The 19390-nt window shown below is 56.3% G+C and overlaps 7 protein-coding genes across 7 annotated transcripts; 2 read left to right on the top strand and 5 right to left on the bottom strand.

Annotated features, from left to right (window-relative positions):
* Nucleotides 1-403: 403 nt before the first annotated feature.
* On the bottom strand, nucleotides 404-1667 carry C8Q71DRAFT_582278 (uncharacterized protein). Its single transcript, XM_047919505.1, has 2 exons — nucleotides 885-1667; nucleotides 404-834 (listed from the first exon to the last, which is right to left on the bottom strand). Exons 1-2 carry the CDS (start codon nucleotides 1440-1442, stop codon nucleotides 508-510), a joined length of 885 nt encoding a protein of 294 aa, XP_047779194.1. The 5' UTR covers nucleotides 1443-1667; the 3' UTR covers nucleotides 404-507.
* Nucleotides 1668-2427: 760 nt separating this feature from the next.
* On the bottom strand, nucleotides 2428-4949 carry C8Q71DRAFT_723384 (CTLH/CRA C-terminal to lish motif domain-containing protein; the record flags this gene model as incomplete). The annotated part of the gene is made up of 8 exons (XM_047921582.1): nucleotides 2428-2469; nucleotides 2524-2895; nucleotides 3088-3283; nucleotides 3459-3523; nucleotides 3579-3666; nucleotides 3996-4053; nucleotides 4206-4391; nucleotides 4448-4949. 8 exons carry the CDS (start codon nucleotides 4947-4949, stop codon nucleotides 2428-2430), a joined length of 1509 nt encoding a protein of 502 aa, XP_047779193.1.
* A 146-nt stretch (nucleotides 4950-5095) lies between these two features.
* Nucleotides 5096-8705, top strand: C8Q71DRAFT_756535 (DIL domain-containing protein). Its single transcript, XM_047923604.1, has 10 exons — nucleotides 5096-5779; nucleotides 5833-6227; nucleotides 6278-6496; nucleotides 6545-6695; nucleotides 6749-7228; nucleotides 7281-7326; nucleotides 7383-7506; nucleotides 7557-7631; nucleotides 7685-7825; nucleotides 7875-8705. Exons 1-10 carry the CDS (start codon nucleotides 5407-5409, stop codon nucleotides 8547-8549), a joined length of 2679 nt encoding a protein of 892 aa, XP_047779192.1. The 5' UTR covers nucleotides 5096-5406; the 3' UTR covers nucleotides 8550-8705.
* Nucleotides 8706-8888: 183 nt separating this feature from the next.
* Nucleotides 8889-11336, top strand: C8Q71DRAFT_756534 (uncharacterized protein). Its single transcript, XM_047923603.1, has 14 exons — nucleotides 8889-9371; nucleotides 9439-9573; nucleotides 9625-9713; nucleotides 9763-9877; nucleotides 9927-10026; nucleotides 10082-10163; nucleotides 10218-10279; nucleotides 10332-10410; nucleotides 10462-10518; nucleotides 10574-10628; nucleotides 10679-10693; nucleotides 10745-10921; nucleotides 10970-11030; nucleotides 11087-11336. The coding sequence occupies exons 1-14, from the start codon at nucleotides 9005-9007 to the stop codon at nucleotides 11115-11117; spliced, it is 1425 nt and encodes a 474-aa protein (XP_047779191.1). The 5' UTR covers nucleotides 8889-9004; the 3' UTR covers nucleotides 11118-11336.
* A 579-nt stretch (nucleotides 11337-11915) lies between these two features.
* On the bottom strand, nucleotides 11916-13236 carry C8Q71DRAFT_907077 (uncharacterized protein). Its single transcript, XM_047928942.1, has 2 exons — nucleotides 12487-13236; nucleotides 11916-12421 (listed from the first exon to the last, which is right to left on the bottom strand). Exons 1-2 carry the CDS (start codon nucleotides 13225-13227, stop codon nucleotides 12197-12199), a joined length of 966 nt encoding a protein of 321 aa, XP_047779190.1. The 5' UTR covers nucleotides 13228-13236; the 3' UTR covers nucleotides 11916-12196.
* Nucleotides 13237-14374: 1138 nt separating this feature from the next.
* C8Q71DRAFT_581951 (ribonuclease H-like domain-containing protein) lies at nucleotides 14375-15682 on the bottom strand. Its single transcript, XM_047919503.1, has 5 exons — nucleotides 15466-15682; nucleotides 15289-15410; nucleotides 15116-15214; nucleotides 14870-15027; nucleotides 14375-14787 (listed from the first exon to the last, which is right to left on the bottom strand). Exons 1-5 carry the CDS (start codon nucleotides 15561-15563, stop codon nucleotides 14662-14664), a joined length of 603 nt encoding a protein of 200 aa, XP_047779189.1. The 5' UTR covers nucleotides 15564-15682; the 3' UTR covers nucleotides 14375-14661.
* Nucleotides 15683-17222: 1540 nt separating this feature from the next.
* C8Q71DRAFT_581943 (uncharacterized protein) lies at nucleotides 17223-19374 on the bottom strand. Its single transcript, XM_047919502.1, has 2 exons — nucleotides 19042-19374; nucleotides 17223-18984 (listed from the first exon to the last, which is right to left on the bottom strand). The coding sequence occupies exons 1-2, from the start codon at nucleotides 19263-19265 to the stop codon at nucleotides 17337-17339; spliced, it is 1872 nt and encodes a 623-aa protein (XP_047779188.1). The 5' UTR covers nucleotides 19266-19374; the 3' UTR covers nucleotides 17223-17336.
* Between the last annotated feature and the right edge of the window lie 16 nt (nucleotides 19375-19390).

Raw genomic sequence — 19390 nt, 5'->3', positions numbered from 1 at the left:
GATCTCAGGCGAAAGAATCCGGTTCGGCGACCTCGGGCGAAGAGGTGCTGGAGAACGAGCTCGCTGTGAAGCCTTTTGCACCGCAGAATGGACAAGGGGCACGGGCGGTCTGCGCATCTGAACATCTCGATCGCCGTTGTTGAGATCGTCAGACACCGACGGTTCATAACCGGGATCTTCGACGGGCACGCGCTCGCTCGCAGATGACTGGCTGCCGTGCCTGGACCTCGACCTTGAACGTCGTGGCTTCGGGTTCAAGCCGTACTGGGGCAATGTTGGAGGAGGTATCGTATGCTCCATTAATGTTCCAGGATCTTGGTCGTGTGGAGGTTCGTGCACGAAGGCGGAAGAATGAGAAACCAGCAGCTTCAGAGTCCCCGTCTCGTCGCCCTGCTGGCGACACAAGCTAAATAGCTCTTCGTCCGTGAGGGCATCGCCGATGGCAAACTTTGCCACCTCCGTGCGATAAATGGAATAACTCGACTGTGCTTCATCTGACACCAGCAACTACGGAAATAGATGATCAACGAATCTGAAGACCAACAACTTTGGAGCGCATACCTTGGAGAATATTCGTTCCCGAATGAAAGCGCCAGTCATCGCACCGCTGGCATCGACAAGGGTAAAGTTGTCGGCATTCGTAGTGACCAGCAAGGCCACCTTCTCAATAGGCTTCGCCGCGACCTTTGGAAAGTGGTGGGGCAGGTAGAAACTGGGCGCAGACGTGCCCGGCTGGAATGAGGCATACGCCGCAGAGTAAGAGTCAGATGCACTACTGGTGGGCTGGACTTGAGAGTGGGGCGTGTAAGCGTCGGGTGTCGAGCTTGTCGGCGACTAGCGGAGAGCTCAGTCAGCGAAACAATGGGTAGAATTGGCGTACGCACGCTTGACGGCCTGCTATTCTGCGAAGATCTCCGGACATGAGGGCGACGCGAAAATGGAGACTTGAGGGTATCAACTATCCGTGCCGCCGAGCGCTGGCAGAACGCGTCGTTGCGATCTGGAGAGGCAAGCGCAACCATCTCCGGCCGGAGGGTGCCCTCGCCCGACAAGTCCACAGACGGTGCACTTTGCCCAGGTGTGCTGGGGGGTGGCGTCGACTCGACGGCAGGCGAGCTGGTGCTTGAAGGAGACGACAGGGCTGGATTCGATGGATTCGAATGATAACCCTTCTGGTCTGGAAATTGAATGTCCGTAGTGAGCGGAGGAGGGAGAGGGACACGGCTCGTAGACGGCTGCGGTCTCTCCACCGCTGCACTGCGCCCAGGACTCGGGAGAGGTCGGCGACTGTAGTCAGGTTTGTGCGAGTTGGAAGTCTGTTTCATCTCCTCTGAGTCGCTGCTGGAATCCGGGCCTGGATTGTTGACGACCAGGATGCGCGGACGCGGGGGCTTGCGGCTCTTGCTGCTCACGTTTGTGCTCGATCTTGTGTCGTCCGACATGGGAGCAAACGAATGTTGAGACGTGAATGCAGAGGTCGGGACGGGCTGCAGACCTGTTGACGATAGGGAAAGAAAGGAAGGGGCGTCGACAGAGACCAGCCCGGGACAAGCACAGGCAGCCAGGGGAGTGTGCGAGGGATCCTGATGGGCGCGGTGGAGGCAGACGAGCGGAAGAGAGCGTCGTCGAGCGGGACGGCGAAGGCGACCGAGAAAGCGCGTTGCGCCGAGTGCCAGGCACCTTTGCTGGAGGAGCGCTGACTAAGCGCCTTAACCGAGGGAGCGTCTCGCCTCGGTCGACGGATGCCCAAAGAGGCAGGTCGCCCGTCTTCTGCCTCTCGCGCCGGACGCTTTCGCGGTGCGTCTCCTGCGCAGGCCTTCTGAACCTCTCTTCCGCCTCCTCGCAGGCTGCGTGCTGCGCCCCATTCATCGCCCTTCTATCTCGAAAACACCTGCTCGCCACACCCCTTCATATCTTCTAATCGGAGCCTCAAGGCCGGCCAAGGCCCGCCGCCATTCATTCCGCCGCGGTCTGGCCAGCCGACCCCATCTCCGGAGCGACACCTTTTGTAACACATCCACCCGAGCGCGCACACGTCTGCGTTGCATCCGCGATATGATTGTCGCGACAGAGGCTGTTTCAACGACCATCGACGTCGGACAGCCCTTGCATCAATCCGCACGCATCCGCGGCCTGCGCGACCGCCGAGCGTCTGTTTCCCGCGCTGGCACGCGATCCCAACACGGAGCGTGCCTTCTGGAGATGAATACACCGAACGCCGGAAGGACGGTCCATAATGGAAGGTCGCACTCTAGTCACACTCCCACCGGATCAAGGACACACATTTCGATGCGAACCGACTCAGCGCTTGCGGGCACCAAGCACCGCGTCCGCCCACAATCAGGCGTACATCAGTTAAAGTACATACATTCCACAGAACGAGCAATACAGAGTCCGCGAACATAACTAACATTAACGTATACAAAATCACTTGCCACCGTACTGGAATGTACCCTCGCCGAGGTCCAGCTAATGGTGGCGCATCATTAACGAGAGCGTGGAGAAAACACGAACACGCCGCACCTTGGGAAATTCCGCGTGCTCGCCGAGCATGTTCTCCCCCCAGCACAGAAGTCGAAGGAGGCCTACCAGTTTCGCCTCCTTGCCCTGGCTTAGGCTCTCGAGAATCGCGGAGTTCACCTCACTGGCAGTTTTCATTCTCTGCGCGGGTGATAGAAGCTCGCTGATCGCTGGAGGAGCCGACGGGGACGACTCGAACGCCAGAAGCGCCATGGTCCGCTCGAGTTCAGACAGGAACTCTGGGCTCTCTTCGCCCCTCGGAGCCAGTTCCTCCTGAGCGAATCGGAGCGCCTCTGCTGTGTGACCTTGCTTAATGTACTCGATGAGCTTCTGTTGCTGTAGGCGGAAGTAGAGTGCCGGATTCGTGTCTAGAAGCTGCGAAGCAAAGTCTATCAGCGGATATTCGTCGAGATAGAGTGTGCGAAATAGGCAGATCATATTGAAGACTGAAGTTTGGTGTAAAGAGTATCATCACAGACCCCATGGGTCTATGCGTGGTGCATGAAATTTTTAATCCTTCGTACCCACAGAAGGGGATGAATGGCGGAGCAAGACGCAGACGCTCACCTCTGGGTTGAGATCATTCACACGAGTGATCGCATCGCTCACGTCTCCTCGCTGCAACGCCTCACGGATGTTCGTCCTGCTCTCGATGCTCTCAAAGTCCACCGGCGAGTCCAATCCAGCCTCGCGAGAGAACTGCTCCGCGGCTGTCTTGTAACCCTCGATGACGAGGTAATCCATGACGAGGCGGTTCAAGTCACTACCGAAAGCAAAGCGTCAGCAGATGGTCTCCTTCAAAGAAGACGGGCACGGTAAAGGCATCAGATAATACATGCAATATCAATTTTTCTCATCTCATATGTTCAGAGAGATTCCCAATGAGTTGTTCATCCCATAGCCCTTCACCGGCACAGATGGAACAGACGGATACTCACCGTTTCGATACCTTCACGTCGTGCAGACGCCGCTCCCATTCTTCTTGGAAGATAGTCTGCGAAGGCTGGACAGGAGATTAACATGAGTAGGTCCTGACGAGCAGGGGCGGGTATACTGACCATAGGGAGAACGGCGAGCAAAGGTAGCAGAGATTTATGCGGGAAAAGCGCGTTTAGGGCAGGCTCATGAGCAAGCACGTTCTGGCGCCTGCGATGGACCAATGACGTCCCGAACGTCCGTCCGACTGGACCGACCTCCATCGCGAAGTCGTGCGTTTCATCACCTTGACCCATGAAACGAACACCTCTCTCAATGAGGATGAGGATACACTGAGAACTCAGAACTCCATGATACATCATCAAGAGGTCAGATTCCGAGTCATTTCTTTTGAGTGGTACCATTTCGTAGGACCAGACTTTTGAGGTTTGGTCCTACGAACTGTTACCGCTCAACAACAGAAATGACTACACAGCATCAGCGAACGGCGCGATCTAGAGCGGCGGCTGTCAGACAACATCTCTGGTGCAGGGTCAAACCTCCGTGCAGTCGTTCCCTCGTTGCGCGCGTAGTCACAGAGGTCTACGACTCTACATACTATATCGTACGTGAGGCACATGTAATATTTAAGCCTTCGAGACGATGCCGCCGGAACGGATGATATCCAGAAAATCGTCTTGACCCAGAGTTGCTAACAGAGTTCGTCAGCTGAGCCATTCTGCGTTTCAGCACCCGAAGATTGCACGTACATTCTTTTGCTCTTCCGATGACATTGTCCTTCTGTTTGCCCTTCTTCGGCGTTTTCTTTTTATCGAGTACATCGAGTACAGGTGCAGGCAATGTGGGCTTTCCTGACCCTCTGTGCGCCTTCACCTCTTCAGCAGCAACAGAGCTCGCCGCCTGTGACTGCTGTATGGCGTTGAATAGCTTCACGACTGCACGACGTCCGGATGGTCAGAATCTGCTAGGTAGATAAGACGGACAGACGCACCTCCTCTCTGAGCGACCTTCCGCAGTGCTCGCTCGCCTTCGCCTCCCCATCCTCCAATGACGTCCCTGATGTGTCCCTTTTCCTCCTTTTCCTTTCTTTCTACCTCCAGTACCTTCTTTCCCTTCGTCTCTAGCTTCTCATCCTTCCGCTTCCTTGCGACGGACGGCTTGAGAGACAACGGTAGGGCAGACGGTGCATCGGTGCTCAGTAGTGTTTGCAGGGTAGCACCGAAGCGGGTGGCGTCCGTAGCTCGGCGTTTGCGCTTCAAGGTCTTCTTCGACTTCGTCCTCTTCGCGCCTGCGATCTCGTCCTCTGTATCAGGGGACGATCCAGCGTCGCTTCCAGACCCTTCATCTTCAGAGTCTGCCTCGTGCAAGGTGTCGTTAGCATCGCCCGAGTGCTGACTCTCTTCCGCGTCTGAGAACTCTTCCTCCGGGCGGGGCGTCAGCTTTCTGCGTTTTGTGGGAGGCGCCGCGGCAGCGGTGGCGGGTTTCTTGCCCATGCTATTTTCGTCCGGCGTGCAGCGAGGGGGCAGGCTGGCGGTGGTGAAAAGAAGATGGAGGGCAAGTACGAAGACTACAGACTGCCGAAAGCGGCAAGTGATCGACTGGTACGCTACAGGCGCCCATATGGCGAGCGTGCGCGGGGCTGACACCCACTTCCTCCGACGCGCTGCAACTCCAGACTGCCCTCCGCCGTCCTCAAGCCTCGGCAACACTCGCTTCACCTGCTGCGGCGACCGCAGTCCCACCGTCAAGGGCTCCGCTGTCTCCCCTCTGTCGCGAGCCACGCCAATCGACGTATCCGATCTGCAGTGCACGCTGTTGCCCGGCCGTCCGCGCGTTCCTGCAGGTGTGCGGTGACGAGTGGGCACGCGACGGCCCTGCCAATCTCCTTCGCAAGACACACGACCGGACATCATCGATCCCAGCAAACAGCGACGCGGTCAGGGCGACTCCATGGCTTCGTCTTCAGTCTCGCCAGTCGATCTGGCGGTGGAACCCGACCTACAACCTCTCTATCCAACGCCGGCCCAGATCGCTCACCTCCTGTCGCCATATGTCGGCCTCGCACCGCAACAGAAGGCAGAGCTCGTCTCTCACTGCTTGATGCGCGCCTGTCAATTCGGAGACATGCTGATAATGTCTCACCTGCTCACCGACCCGAACGCACATCCATTCGTAGACCTAGCAAAGAAGGAGGAGGACGGCCTGGGCCTGATCAGCACGACTATCCTTAGCTTTGTCGCGGAGTCCGAGAGAGAGATCGAGAGGGAGGAATGTGTCCGGCTGCTCGTCTCGGAGGGTTGTGATGTGAACAGTGCAGATCATGGTACGTAACTACCCTTGAACGCGCCCTGGACTGCATGTTCATGCCCACATCAGATGGCTGGACACCCCTGCACTATGCCTCTCTGCTAGCTCCCGCGACTCTTGTATCCTTCCTCTTGACTCACGGCGCATCCGCTTTCGCCTTGACGCGTCGACGGCTCACGGCTCTAGACATCGTCACTGCGCATACCATCGTCCCTGGCCGAGAAGATGTAGCATTGATCCTCCAAGAGGCAATGCGTGGTGAGGGATGGAAGGGGGGAAGAATGGAGGAGCAACGGCGGCTCATAGGAAGACGCGCTCGTCGCATGGGCAGGCGGAGAAACGTCCAACTCGACATCGAGAAGGTGCTTGGTATAAGCGCACGATGGTGGGGTGACGAACTGTCGGACCCAAATTTCGACCCCGAAGAGGAGGACGAGGACGAAGTACCGGATGAAACCATTTATGTGAGTTTACCTCGTATGCTGTTCTTACAGCCGCCTCAATTGATTAACAGACACCACCGCCTGACTACAACTCGATGCTTGTCTTCTCTCCTATGTCGCTGCCAGACATTTTCCAATCGCTCATCACTGATTTCGAACCGTCACTACGGAATGCAGAACCAGCCAACGCTCTGTACATGCTCGCGCGCTTCGCCTGCATTAATTGCGATCACAATTGGCTCGAGGATCTCATTCTGGGAGCGTGCGATGCCATCGAAGAGACATTCTTTGTAAGCATGCTCGTCGCTGTCAGATACAGCTTACTCACGGCATGGTAGAACCGCGCGGACGATGCTACCACGTTGATCTTCTGGCTCTATAACACCACTGTGTGGCTTCACCTGATGCGCTGCGACAATGCCATCAACGAGACACTAGAAATGCTCGGTTCCTTTGCGCTCATTGAAGAGATACTGAACTCTGATTTTGGTGTGTCTTCCCTCGGTATCACGGTCTACTTAGTATCTTGACGAACAGTGTAGTCTTCATCATCCGTCTCGCTGAGAGAAGGATCGACCAGCTTCTAGACGCTGCGTTACTAGACTACACGCCGCTCTCTAAGGAGTTCGAATCCGTAGAATTTGAATCAGAGTGGTCTTTCCTCCGCACATTCGGCGGCGGAAAGAAGAAGTCTCCCGCCCCGAACGGGAACGCACAGAAGAATGGCACTCCGAGCACTCCGAAGCTCGGAAGCAGGCCGCCCTCGCCGAACCCTCCCGCGTCCACGTCGCCCACGAACCAGCGGAGCTTCGCGTCTTTGCGGCAGACCTTCTCCCGCACGCGGACTCCGTCCAACACACCTCTGCAGTCAATGTTTGCAGACCCGGCTGCGACCCCTCCACCACCCTCACCGAAAGACATCACGTCCTTCATCACAGCCCTACATACCCTTCTCACGCTATCTGGGATCAATCCTGCTATCATCATCCAGCTATGGTCGCAAGTGATGTATTGGACGGCATGTAGGACGCAATCCGTTCGTGCTCATGTTCCGTTGGACTGACATCGTGTTAGGTGAAACGTTCAATAGGGTTTTGACACGGAAAAAGTACATTTGCCGGTACGTCGTCACGATGCACTGTTATTTTGGGAGGCTATCTGATTCCGGGAGTGCAGATCGCGAGCTGTCCAGATCAGCATGAACCTCAGTGTTCTGGAAGAGTGGATCGGCGAGATGCAACTTCCTCGTGGCATTGGTTCGCACTTTGCCCCTGTGAAGGACCTCTTGACGTGGTTGCAGGTGAGAACGTCTGTAGGTCAACAGTTGGACTGGTTCTGATATCATTGCAGAGTTTGTCGTCAATCACGGAGTTCCCCAACCTGATCGCAACTATACAGACGTTGCGGAATCTTAATCCACTTCAGGTACGGTCACTTGCGACCAAGATCGCTGCACGAGTGCTCATCGTTGTTCCCAGATGCGCCGTGCTGTCCGCGACTATCGGTATGAGGTTAACGAGGCCAGGATGACAGACGAGTGCAACCAGTACCTCGCACAACTGCAGAAGGACTGGGAGAGACATCGGATCAAACTGGGTGTCGAGGCTCTGCGGAAAGAGGTGCGCTGTCACAGACCAGGGGTATCGCAAACTGACTGGGACCCAACAGATTGGCGAGCGCGAGCGAGATCGCGAAGAGGGTCTCAGCGTCTCTCCGTCGCTCCACGACGTGCCAATTGGTGATGGCAGGCAATCTCCAGTCCCATCTCAAGAAACCTCAGCCGCTCAGCGCAACATAGACGCGCTTTTCGATCGGGCCTGGGAGAAGTCGTCCTGGGAGCCTGCCAGAGCTCCGGAACCCCTGGGCGAACTCCTCGACTCCAGGCACATGTTGCCGTTGCTCTTCCCGTCGGACCCGAAGATGCTCGGTGCTCTTCCTGCCAACCGCACGACGCCGGAAGAGGACAAGCGTAGCAGCAGCCGCCTGAGTCAAGACTCGTCTGCAAGTCGAGCCAGCTTCGGGACTCGCGGTGCGATGACCTGGCGGCTAAAGACCAAGAAGCTGCGCGACGTCAGTGCGATCACCCTCCAATTCGTGGATGGGTCCAGAGCTGCCCGGCGGTGGACAAGACCGGCCGAGATCGAGGAAGAGGAGGAATGGGAAGAGCTGCCGCCTTACCCTACCGCGGACGCACAGTCTCCGGACGCGTTGCGGGTGGAAACTCACTTCACTCCGCTAACAAGAAAGCCATCCGCACGCAGCAGGGGGCGAGGAAGCAGTGCGGTAGAAGAGGTGCTGACGCCCGCCGCCGAAGAGGATTCAGACCAGCCAAAACCTGTATAATGGACTCTGCTTTCTGCTCATCGTCTGTACTCTGCATTGCTTTGGATTCTATCTGTAGTGTGCTCGTCATCTCATGCAAGTTGTATATTTAATGGCCACCCATAGCAGTACCTATCGTCGCTAGTCTAAGAGTATATATCCCATTCCTCCTCGTGGCCGCTGCGTGTGCTTGAATAGCAGAGTTGAGCCCGCCGAGGCGCACTGGCCAAAGTGTAGCTAAACTATAACGGTGACGGAAGGATATCACAATCGAAACAGATCTGGATCATGGACAATTGGAACTCAGCGGCACTGCACAGGTCGTTGCAGCCAGTCGCCCGCGTTTCCGCGTCTTAGACTTGAGGCTTGCCCAGCGCAGAGTCGCTGCGCACAAACGCCATCGTACTGCCTTCTGTCCTCTATCCTACTCAGCTGTTTTACTTTCTCCCATTATTGCCCCAATTCTACGAACGGTCATGATTATCGAAGACATGGCGTCCTCTCAGACGACCCTCCACGACCCACCAGAGTACCCAGGCGATGCCAAGTCCGGATCCTTGCGACACGGCCACAGCTACAGCATGTCCACCGCCAAACTACTACCAGACGAAGAAGCGGGCCACAAAGCTGCAGGACCATCTGATGCGGCCTACGACGCGTCGTACAGGGAACCGTACAACGAAGCAGCGTACAACCCATCATACAGACCCGCCTTTCCGGAGGCCGAGGCGGATTACTCGTATAATCCGGGCGCGTACGCGACGGACGCCATTGACGACAAGCAGGAGATTCCATACGCGAAGACACCTGAACAGTACGGCATGCGCAACTACCAGAATATGGGTGAGTTGCGTGTCCTGTTATCGCGTTACGCAGCCAATAAACCAGTGAGCGCTCTGTGGACACATAGGCTACGATGAACCCCTCCCCAAACCTCCCCGAGAGCGACCGAATACTTTCAAGCGGATCTTCGGACTGTACCCTCTTGAAGACAGGATCGCTGACAAGAAGGCCGGCCGAGGTGTTCAGAGGCGACCATACATCGGTATGTCTTCAGTGTTCAACTCGTTCGGCCACGTTGGATAACGAGTTACAGTCTGGCTCCTTACGCTGATAATGCTCGCCGTGCTGATATATGAGCTTGTGGTGAATCAGAAGGCCCAAGGCACACCGGTGTCGTTCCACGTACGTGTTGCGTTTGTCTTCCCGAGGTTATTCGGCTCACTTGACATAGCCAACGGTCAACCCAATGTTGGGGCCTTCGGAAAGCGCACTGATCAACGTCGGCGCACGTTTTCCTGCCTGTATGAAGAATGTCTCATCGATACCATTGACCACTGAGTTTGCATGTGCGTAGGACACGAACGCAAATTGCGGCCACTGCTGACACCGCCACAGGTTTGAATGACACGGCGAACCCGGTTACTGAGGCGTGCCCACTGGAGAACATCTGTGGCTTCGGCGGCTTCCACGACGAAACACCTAATCAATGGTTCCGGTAAGCGGTCCCGCTCAAAGCGTCGTGCTCAATGCTCATCAGGAGTATGGGACAGCTTCATCACGCCCGTGTTCCTGCACGCCGGGATCGTTCACTTCCTATTGAATATGTTGGCGCAGCTGACTGTTTCTGCCCAAGTGCGTCTCCACCACGGCAGATTCTGACCTCCAAACTGATCGGGCCTTCGGCAGGTTGAGCGAGAGATGGGGTCTCCCTTCTTCCTCGTTCTATACATGGCTGCAGGAATCTTTGGGTCAGTACACTCGTGACCTTATCTGGCATCCGGAACTAACACAGCTGTGCAGTAATGTTCTCGGAGGGAACTTCGCTCTCGTTGGCGTTCCGTCCGTTGGTGCCAGTGGTGCCATCTTCGGCACGACTGCTGTAAGTTGATCATGAGGCGATCTTAGGACGATGTGTTAACCTCAGACCCAGGTTGCATGGATAGATCTGTTCGCGCACTGGCGGTACCAATACCAGCCGGGGAAAAAGGTGCGGCTGTTCACAATCATACATACAGTGTCCTAGATTCGCTGACGTTACGTAGCTCGCGTGGATGATCGCGGAGTTAATTATCGGTATTGCTCTTGGTTTCATCCCATGTACGTGACAATACTCCTCCGCGATGTTCTTCGCTAACTTGGCGCGTCAGTCGTCGATAATTTTGGTACATTGTATTTCCTGTCTAACAACTCACAGGGACTAACTGTCTCCACAGCGCATCTTGGAGGATTGCTCATGGGTTTGCTTGTGGGAATGGCCTTCTACCCCATTATCAGCCCGTCGCTCAGGCATCGATCAATCGTCCTCGGTCTCCGCCTGGGTGCGGTGGCTCTGGGCCTTGTCCTCTACATCGTGCTCATCCACAATTTCTACACCTCAAATCCATACGCAGGTCTGTATTATCTCCGGATCATCGGGACACGGACTGATGATTTCCTAGCTTGCTCATGGTGTCGATATCTGTCTTGCATCCCGACTTCCTCGAACAATTATTGCAAAGGGTACGTTCTAGACCGTCGTGCCTCACTGACACACCGATTCATTGCACCATTCACAGGACCGGGCTGTCCACTTCGTCAGCCTTCTAATATGAGTGCCGCGTGCAGATGTTTTACGTTTGCCGATCTATTACATTTACCTCTCGGAGCTGGCCGCCACATTGTCTTTACATGATACCAACGTCACTGATCGGACTACAATCGGACGGAACACAAGGACTTTATATATTATCCTCCGTTTTGTGTACCTATGCTCGCACTCCTTTTCCTGACTCAATGCTATCAGCGCTTGGACGCTTCCTTCCGTACTTGGTTTATCGCAATGGCGGTGGGGTCGATTGGCATTCCCCTTGATGGTGCGTGGCGAAGTAATGGTGCTGGTCCGCCACCATGCCCTTCTCCGGGAATCCGCAGCATGCTTCTGTGCTGCCTTTGTCAGGAAAAACTGTGCCCAGATGGATATTGGGGAGCATATAGGCTCCCTGTAATCCAAAAAAACGCGTGTTTTGCAATGTGTAACTGAAATACTGTGAAACCAGAACACTGCGATTCCAGCGCAACGGCTAACGTTGATACGCACCAAATCCGAGGCACCGGCACAAGGGCTAGTCGATACACGGTAACGACGCAAACCTTATATTGACGCAAGTCGGGCGACCGTCCGCGGACCACTCGCATTACGAAATGAGAAAGCTAGAACGTTACTCTTTGATCTGCACATGACAGGATCCACTGCGAATCTGACGGCGACACGTACTTCGGGCAAGTGTGGCTACCGGCTGCGAAGCAGTGTACGCGAAGTCGCTCGAGCTGGAGACTTCAATATTCAATGGAGAGACTGCCATGGGCTCGCACAAACCGTGCATGAGGCTCCCCTGTAAGCTGAACGTCGGCGACAACGCGGTACTGTATCAGCTCAATTTCAAACCGCCAAGGACTCGCGTGACGGAACATACACGGTTTGAGTTCACGAGCGAGTTCATGGGCCAACTCGCACCCGGTGAGAACTGTACTAATAGTCCGTTGTTCGGACACTCCGTACGGGGCAGTTCATCCCGATGTTCTTCTTGTCGCCCCAAGCCGAACAAGCTATGACGGAAACGACGCAATGTCCGGTGCTAGAACATGACAACCCTGAGTACAATAGTGATAAACGTGTAGAAAATGCGTTAAGGGTTCGCAACGTGCGAGGGCGCATCGGAGGCAGGGCTGTCAGGGAACACAGGCTCGCGCTCAGACTCGTCCTGAAGCACGGCCGCTTGCCCAGATATTGACGTATTTCGCTGTCGCGGTCTCGCCCCAGAGTCCTTGGTGTTGCCCCGACTATTGGCAAACTCCATGACAGGCGTAGGCAGTGCGTGGAAGGTGGTCAAGGCCTGGGATAAGTCGTCGAGCTATGACGACGAGTGATGTTCCTGAGTCAAGCTGGGACGCCGATCGGGAGGAACGGAATGCTGACCTTGTTCATGATACCATCTATCGCCGCACGCCGTCCCTTGAACGTCTCGGCAAGGGTTGCAAACTCTGCATCGCGCGCGGCCTTGCGCTGCTCCTCCGCCTCGCCCGGATCGTCCCACTCCTCTGTCGCGCGCCTTGTCGCCCCCGCAGCACGCCTCGCGCTCCGAGCGTCGCTAGAGCCTATGCCTTCCATTTGTAGGTGCATCCCTGCGATCTCACTCTGTAGCTCGCGTATCCGTGAGAGGTGAACCCAGAGCTCGTCGCGTGTGTGGTCGAAGTCAGCGCCGGACATCGCTTGACTGCCCTCGTGGTCTTGCGCGGGCGGCGTCATGAAGCCAGCGAGGGCACCGGTGAAGGGGTCGTATATGGGTTCGTGGGCAGAGTTTGGGCTAGCGGACGTCGAGCGCAGGCCTGCACCCTGAGATGGGGTTGCTGTCCGCTCGGAGCGATAGAACGAGCTCGTGGTTCCATCTATGCTAATCTTCGGAAGTGCTTGCCTAGAATCGGGACCGTCTACAGGGGCTGCGCTTTCCTGGCTTGCGCTCTCCCGCTGACCCAGCAGCTCAGACAGGACAGCGTCGTGGGGCGTCGAGAGCGGGGCTGTGACTGTGCGCTCTAACGACGGCCTAGCGTTGAGAGTCTCGTCGGCGTCGCCCCGTTGTGGGGAACGTGGTCGAGCGTCGGGGGGATGTTGGAGGTCGGGGGGAGAGGGCTTGCGGGTGGCCCGCCAGGATGGGAGCATGGTCGTTCGAGGACAACTGCCAAATATGGATAGTGATCCCAGTTGCAGCGGTGGCGCGGAGGCTTTAGAAGCGAACTCGGTTAGAATCCCCACTACAGACGCCACACGCGTGCTCAATATGGGCATGTCCCCCTCCTCACACCAGTTCCCAAGCTGTATACATGGTACTACTCAAGCATCTGCTGGCGAAGTTCAATGCATATTTAGATCACATACATGCCAAACATTCACTAGCAGAGCCACGAATTACCGTCAGTCGCTGACAGCAGGCGTGTTAAATCTGTGACTGACAGCCTGAGTACATAGACCGTGACCTTCCCGGTGTTCCCACACTTACTGAATAACAGTACGCCTAGCGTCCTCAAGCACGGTTTCATCGGCAAGTCTGCCAACTGATTTTTATGACAAGACATTTTGACGTCGCTAGTTCAGTAACCCGCAGAACAGCGTTTAACATGACAGCCTCCTCGACGAAACGCACAATCGGTGAACAGGGAAGGTCACCGCGCATTGACTTCTGGTAATCCGTAGCCTCTGCCGTTTGTCCTCACCCACTCGCCAAGGTCTGGCTGAGTCTGGCCGCTCTGCCTTTTGCAGGACAACCTTGATGGGCATACTGACTCCACCTCTGCGCGGTTCCAGATACAGGGTACCATCGTTTTGGAAACAGCTGAAATGCCTCGACTTTCAGGCTGGGCGGTGGGCGGTTCAAAAGCAATGCAGACCGTGCATCACTATATGCGCTGTCGACGAGTGCCTGCGGTGAGCAGGTACTATGACAGACCTCACGTAACTCACAGCCGCGCACGATAAGCAGCCCAGCTTGATGCGATATATGGTCCATCCGAAGCACAGTCAGCCCGCGATATTAGCAACTGGTAGCAAGTCACGGGATGGGTAAGCATATAGCGTAGTGACTAGCGACCCGGCATCGAAGCTCACCTGTTGGCAGTCCAGGTTGATATCCTCGGACCATGAATCGGCGCTGATAGGGATGTGGCAGCGTTGAGCAGCTGGCAGCTACCGTGTTCTCGGTGTTATTAGACAGCGTGGCAAGCCAGGCCAATCGACGCAGAATGAAGCAGGACCATGCGGTAATTGACCCCTTTGAAATCCAGTACGGTTCGTTGACACATTTTTGCTGGCAGGCAATATGGGTAGGAGCATTTGCGTTGCGATGATACATTTCAAGATCCAAGAAAAGTATCTGTACGATTAGGGTGAGTGACTACTCTACCAAGCCGCAGCAGCACTGCGGTCAACATCAAGGAGTGCCAATGACTCGTAGGTGAGTCAGCGGAGACTATGTGAAGAATAGCAAGTATATACACATCGGTCTATCAGCGGTTCAGATGTCTCCTCGGTCCCTTTCATCTAATATAGGCTTGGACAGAACCATATCGCGTCGGCCCGGGCAGATTAGCATGCACATCTTCACGTAAAGCATCGAGAGAACTGGGACGGCGGCAAGGAGCAAGGCCACTGCCCTTTCGACACAGCACCCTCCCACTCAGTGCCATGCGAGCGGTACAAGTCGACCACCGCGCGTGCGTTCTCGAGCTGAAGATCGCGCCGACGTCAGCGTGCGGTATAAGCGCTACTCGATAATCCAACAGGCGAGGGGGCGCGAAGGGGCACTCACTGCATCGATTTTTCCGTCCTGGACGCGGCGGCGCATGAGATGCCACATGAGGGTTTGCAGACCAATCACCTGGTTGGCCGACCCGCGAAGCGCGTTTTTGAACGGTTGGTAGAGCGCCACATCGCGTGTATTAACCGCGGGATGCGGTATCCCGAGTACTGTCCAAGTCAAGACACAGGTCAGAGACTCATCTCCGCGCTGGCAAGCCCCGGAATGGTGCGGGGGGCACTGCAATGACGCGCGTACCGGAGAGATCCAGCCAAAGGGAGTGGCCGACGACGACTTTGCCTTTAATGAAGTGGGCGGCTTGCTTCTGCACCTCAAGGAAGGCCTTAGCCCCATTGGCTGCACACCACGAAATTAGCGATGGGTCATTGGACGGCAGGCAAGTCTCCAGCTTCCAATGTTGCTCTACATACCCGGATCTAGGTGCCCCGGCTCTATGCCCGTAGTGCCTGTGCGATAGTCAGAGACCTGGGTGGTCGGCTGCACGTAAGTGTCATACACCGCCTGGCCCTGGTAATTGACGATTGCGACTCGGCTAAAATGTGTGTTAGGGTTCGGGCAATGCTTAGACTATACGACGGAGTCCGCACGCTACCATGGAGGTGCCGCCGCCGGGACCGCACCCAACACAAGTGCACGAGATGCCGATTATTTGTTCTGTTGTAGGCATTGGGAACTTGGCCGACATTCAGCTGTACGCAGAGACTCTGGGATATGCAGTTCATCTGATCGCTGCCCCCACCGGTTTATGAGGACGCATTCTAGGGCATTGATGCATTCAAGGACCCGGCGGGGGGCGGGCAAGACTCCCTAAAAATGTCAAGCAAGACGAGCAAGAAGACGAAGATGGGGTGAAGGTCATTGCACGTACGTATTGTGGCACACTGACAGATAATTTACTAGGAACGATGGCGTCCAGCGAGGATACTCTCTTGGGCGAGCACCGAAACGTGGAATATCTTCTTTTTCTGCGTTTACGGCGAGGAAGATGCACCAAAAACCACACATGTGGCAAGGGCCCGACCGGGGCGGGCTTTGGAGGCAGAGATGGAACATTCGTGGACTTGGCCGCAAGTCATCGTATGGTGTCCCGAGGCAATGGAGACGTAGTCATACCGGCTACCATGCTAGAGAGGTACGCTGGCATAGTGGGTCCTGTTGATGAGATCGTTAACACCCTGAATCTAAGTTAGAAGATCCAGTCAGCGAGTGCCATCTGGACTGAGATGAGCCGACAAAGATCTTGAACTCAGGAAGAATGTAGTCGGTCACCTCGGGGTCAATGTTGACAGGTATGCCAGATCCACTGCCGCAAAGTGATCGTCTTGAGCAATGTATCGCGCCCGCCTGCTAGAGCCAGCGACCGCGTGCTGCAATACATAATTTACCTTGCGAACTTCCCGAACTGAGCCGCTTGCCCGCTTCCCTGTTGGTGGACCAGAAAGGCATGCGACTAGCAACGACCTATATGTCGATGAGCTACTAGGTTCTTGAGCAGTTCAGCTAGAAGGGGGGCGCACAGGTGGCTCACAGCTAGCAGAAGTAGTGCCGTCTGTCACGTTCGATCAACCAATGCAAGAATTATGGCTACTTCACGCCATTCACTAGTGGCGCTGCGGGGAACAGATTCAAGATCGGCAGCGCCGCAGCGAAGCTTCGGCAGACCGGAGGCGAACGTACCTAAGTTCTTTGGCCACCGGGGCCTTGGAAGTTGGATATATACTAAGCGCCTAGGACGGGTACCTCGCCTCTAGGCCTTACGTTGGGCATCACCCATTCCCGTCGTCTTCCGTGCCGTCAGTGGCCACTGCGCAGCCCACTTTTCCACTAGAATTATTCATGACACACCTCCGATTGACTCCAGTCTTCGCTCGTCTTGGTCAAGGTCTAGACACACAGCGTCATGCAACAGCGCTACAGCGCACTATAGGTACCGAGAACATAGCGAGAACAGTGCGAATGCCTCGCAGCCATGTCCGCGGAGGCCGATAATTGAATCAGAGTCAACGCTCGCATTTATATGGCTTCCTGCGTACTGCAACACATATACATTGACCGTCGCGCAGATCAAGCAAACGGAACCGACGGACACAACTCTCCACCCGCCCGAGCCTTCGCAACATATTGCATCCGCATGCCCCAGTATAGGGTCCGTACCCGTCTTCGGAGGATCCCATCGTAAGTGTAGTGTTCCCTGCCAAAGTGCCTGCTCCTGCCGGCGGACCAGAATTTAATGATCCCCCTTGGTAGCCGGCAGCGAGGGTCCTCGCCCGACGGGCAACTCGCGCAGGGGTCCTGTCTAGTCGCCGGGAGAGCATTAACACGTCCGAAGGCGGTAGACAGATATGGGGTGTGATCGGGGCACCGCGCGTCGGGGCCACCCTCGCTGTTGGCCTTGATTTGCAGGGCGTTGGTGGAGCCTCGCACGTACAGGTCGTTGGAGTACACCGACAGGCTAGGCCTATGGGCCCCGAGAAGCCCGCCGCGCCTGCTGCTGTAGGATCTTTCGTCGTAGGCGCCGCCGTAGCAATCGCCACCTCCAGAGTTCTGCGCTCCTGCGCTGGAAAACATACCGGGCATGGGCAGGGGCAGGAGCGCGGCGAACACGTGCAGGGCGGGAATCGCGAAATGTCACCTCCTCCTCCGTGGCTGCAGCCTTGCGCCATAACTCCACGTTGTTCTGGGCGTGCACTATAGCGGCACAGGCGGATAACCGGCCTTGCGTCAAGAGGAGCGTCGCAAGACGTCGCCGAACCTGGTCGTCCACGACACTCGGGCCCCATCGACGAACGAAAGTCTTCACCAGGTGTGTTGCAGTGGAACCACCTTGCGCTCGCAGGAACGGCCGCAACGGCCGCAATGGCCGCATGAGCAGGCGAAGCGTGGTTGCATTCGGTCGTAAGTCACTGTGCATGGCCAGAAATCGGTACATGAGTTTCCGTAGCATGAAATGCCCCCTCTGTCCACGCCGACGAAGCGGTAACAGGTGCAGGTGAATGACAGCGAGACACCGTTCACGCGTATTCTCGTCCAGGCGGCCCGGTAGATCGATGAAGGATGCCTTCGTGACATCAAAGGCAAGCTGGGGTTGGTCTGCACGGATCAAGTGCCGTACGACACGATAGACCACCGCGATCGGTGTCCTTGCTAGTTTCTGGGCCCTAAGGGCAGGCATATTCTGCATGAGGATTCGGAACCGGCTTTGCAGCGTTTCAGGGTCGGCGGGCTTCACCGGCTCGAGCGCATATTCGCCAGTGGCATCGTTGCGCTGCATTTTCCGAGTCGCGCCTTCCTTCTCGGTGCCAAGGAATTCTAGCCAGACCATGAACGGTAAGGGTTTGTTTTCCTCGCGTGACAGCTCCATTTGCTCCGTCCACGCTCGCTGCCAGCCTCCTTCTTCAAGCCTAATCAAGAAGCGCACCCGAAGTTGACGAGTATGTGAATTCGGGCGAATAGCCTCCTTCTCCATCTGGATGAAGAGCGAGGCTGCTGTTCCCCGACGCGCCATACGAATAGCGAGGGCGAGCAGGAAGTTGAACGTCGCCGTTGAATGGTGTTCGCGAAAGTTGGCATGGTATCGTATGAGCCATTCTAATGACGCCGGTGGGCGGAGTGTCTGGAAGAAGACGAGCTTGTCGCAGAGATCCTCGGACGAGGTGGGCAGCGGCACGGACGAGGTGCCAGAATATTCAAAGGGGCCGTAATGCACCACGCACGGGCGCGATCCGGAGGCGGACAAGGCCTCGGCGATCTCGGGCCATGGAGGGTCGGTCTTGTACGAATGGTAGGCCCGCCCTCGATCCTTGGCCAACAGCTCCCGCATTGGAACAGAGTCGACATGGAACTCGATGACAGGCGTCCTCCATGGGTTATGCCATACAAGCGGCCGTAGCGGTCGGCCTGCGCGAAACGCGCGAAACGTCGCCATTCGTGCCGCACTCTCTGCGACGTGAGTGGACAAGCCTCCCGACCCTTGGAAATTGGTCCTAGCGTCCTTACGCGAGAGGACTTCCGACTCTGCACGCTTCGCAGACAAGTGAGAGACAGACCGGCCGCGTGTCACAATATTTCTGGAGGCATCGCCCTTAACTCCGGTGAAGAGCGACGTGCTGGAATTTACGAGTATTGCTTAGCATCGTAGACACATCAGAGAGACGGGTACGTACGACGGTCCAGCTTCTTCCACGTCCTCCACAAGTGCTCCGCTGGTTTTCTGGAACCGACGACCGCCCTTCCGCTGTGCTTCTGACGCGGTAGCGTATCCCCGAACAGACCCACCAAGCGGTACGCGTCCTGGCTTCGTCCTGGTCCACGCTCGACTAGCTGCTGCGAGGAGAATCGACGGGAAGCTGGCCGGGAGGTTGGGCACGAAAGACGCGGCATGAATCATGCACGGGGAGCCCAGCGCGGAAGGCAGATACGTAGACACACTATGGCGAACCCAGTGGGCCAGTGCGATTGACCTGGCACTGGACGGATTCCTCAAGCGAGCACGGCACGGTGGCGGAAAATTTG

Source organism: Rhodofomes roseus (genome assembly GCF_022264815.1).
Source record: "Rhodofomes roseus strain CIRM-BRFM 1785 chromosome Unknown C8Q71scaffold_9, whole genome shotgun sequence".
Lineage (NCBI taxonomy): Eukaryota > Fungi > Basidiomycota > Agaricomycetes > Polyporales > Fomitopsidaceae > Rhodofomes > Rhodofomes roseus.
Note: the sequence above shows the minus strand (reverse complement) of the source record. Positions and strands in the feature narration are given on the sequence as shown.

Bases quoted from the DNA above. Each gene is read 5' to 3' on its own strand.
- C8Q71DRAFT_582278 (XM_047919505.1), bottom strand. From the start codon at position 1,442: ATGTCGGACGACACAAGATCGAGCACAAACGTGAGCAGCAAGAGCCGC. The intron at 835-884 runs GTGCGTACGCCA...GCTCTCCGCTAG, and splicing joins AGAATAGCAGGCCGTCAAGC to TCGCCGACAAGCTCGACACC.
- C8Q71DRAFT_756535 (XM_047923604.1), top strand. From the start codon at position 5,407: ATGGCTTCGTCTTCAGTCTCGCCAGTCGATCTGGCGGTGGAACCCGAC. The intron at 5,780-5,832 runs GTACGTAACTAC...TGCCCACATCAG, and splicing joins TGTGAACAGTGCAGATCATG to ATGGCTGGACACCCCTGCAC. The intron at 6,228-6,277 runs GTGAGTTTACCT...ATTGATTAACAG, and splicing joins TACCGGATGAAACCATTTAT to ACACCACCGCCTGACTACAA.
- C8Q71DRAFT_756534 (XM_047923603.1), top strand. From the start codon at position 9,005: ATGATTATCGAAGACATGGCGTCCTCTCAGACGACCCTCCACGACCCA. The intron at 9,574-9,624 runs GTATGTCTTCAG...AACGAGTTACAG, and splicing joins TCAGAGGCGACCATACATCG to TCTGGCTCCTTACGCTGATA. The intron at 10,027-10,081 runs GTAAGCGGTCCC...AGTATGGGACAG, and splicing joins ACACCTAATCAATGGTTCCG to CTTCATCACGCCCGTGTTCC.
- C8Q71DRAFT_907077 (XM_047928942.1), bottom strand. From the start codon at position 13,227: ATGCTCCCATCCTGGCGGGCCACCCGCAAGCCCTCTCCCCCCGACCTC. The intron at 12,422-12,486 runs GTCAGCATTCCG...TCGTCGTCATAG, and splicing joins TAGATGGTATCATGAACAAG to CTCGACGACTTATCCCAGGC.
- C8Q71DRAFT_581951 (XM_047919503.1), bottom strand. From the start codon at position 15,563: ATGTCGGCCAAGTTCCCAATGCCTACAACAGAACAAATAATCGGCATC. The intron at 15,215-15,288 runs GTATGTAGAGCA...CGTGGTGTGCAG, and splicing joins GCCGGGGCACCTAGATCCGG to CCAATGGGGCTAAGGCCTTC. The intron at 14,788-14,869 runs GTGAGTGCCCCT...CGCGATCTTCAG, and splicing joins AGGACGGAAAAATCGATGCA to CTCGAGAACGCACGCGCGGT.
- C8Q71DRAFT_581943 (XM_047919502.1), bottom strand. From the start codon at position 19,265: ATGATTCATGCCGCGTCTTTCGTGCCCAACCTCCCGGCCAGCTTCCCG. The intron at 18,985-19,041 runs GTACGTACCCGT...CGTAAATTCCAG, and splicing joins GTGGAAGAAGCTGGACCGTC to CACGTCGCTCTTCACCGGAG.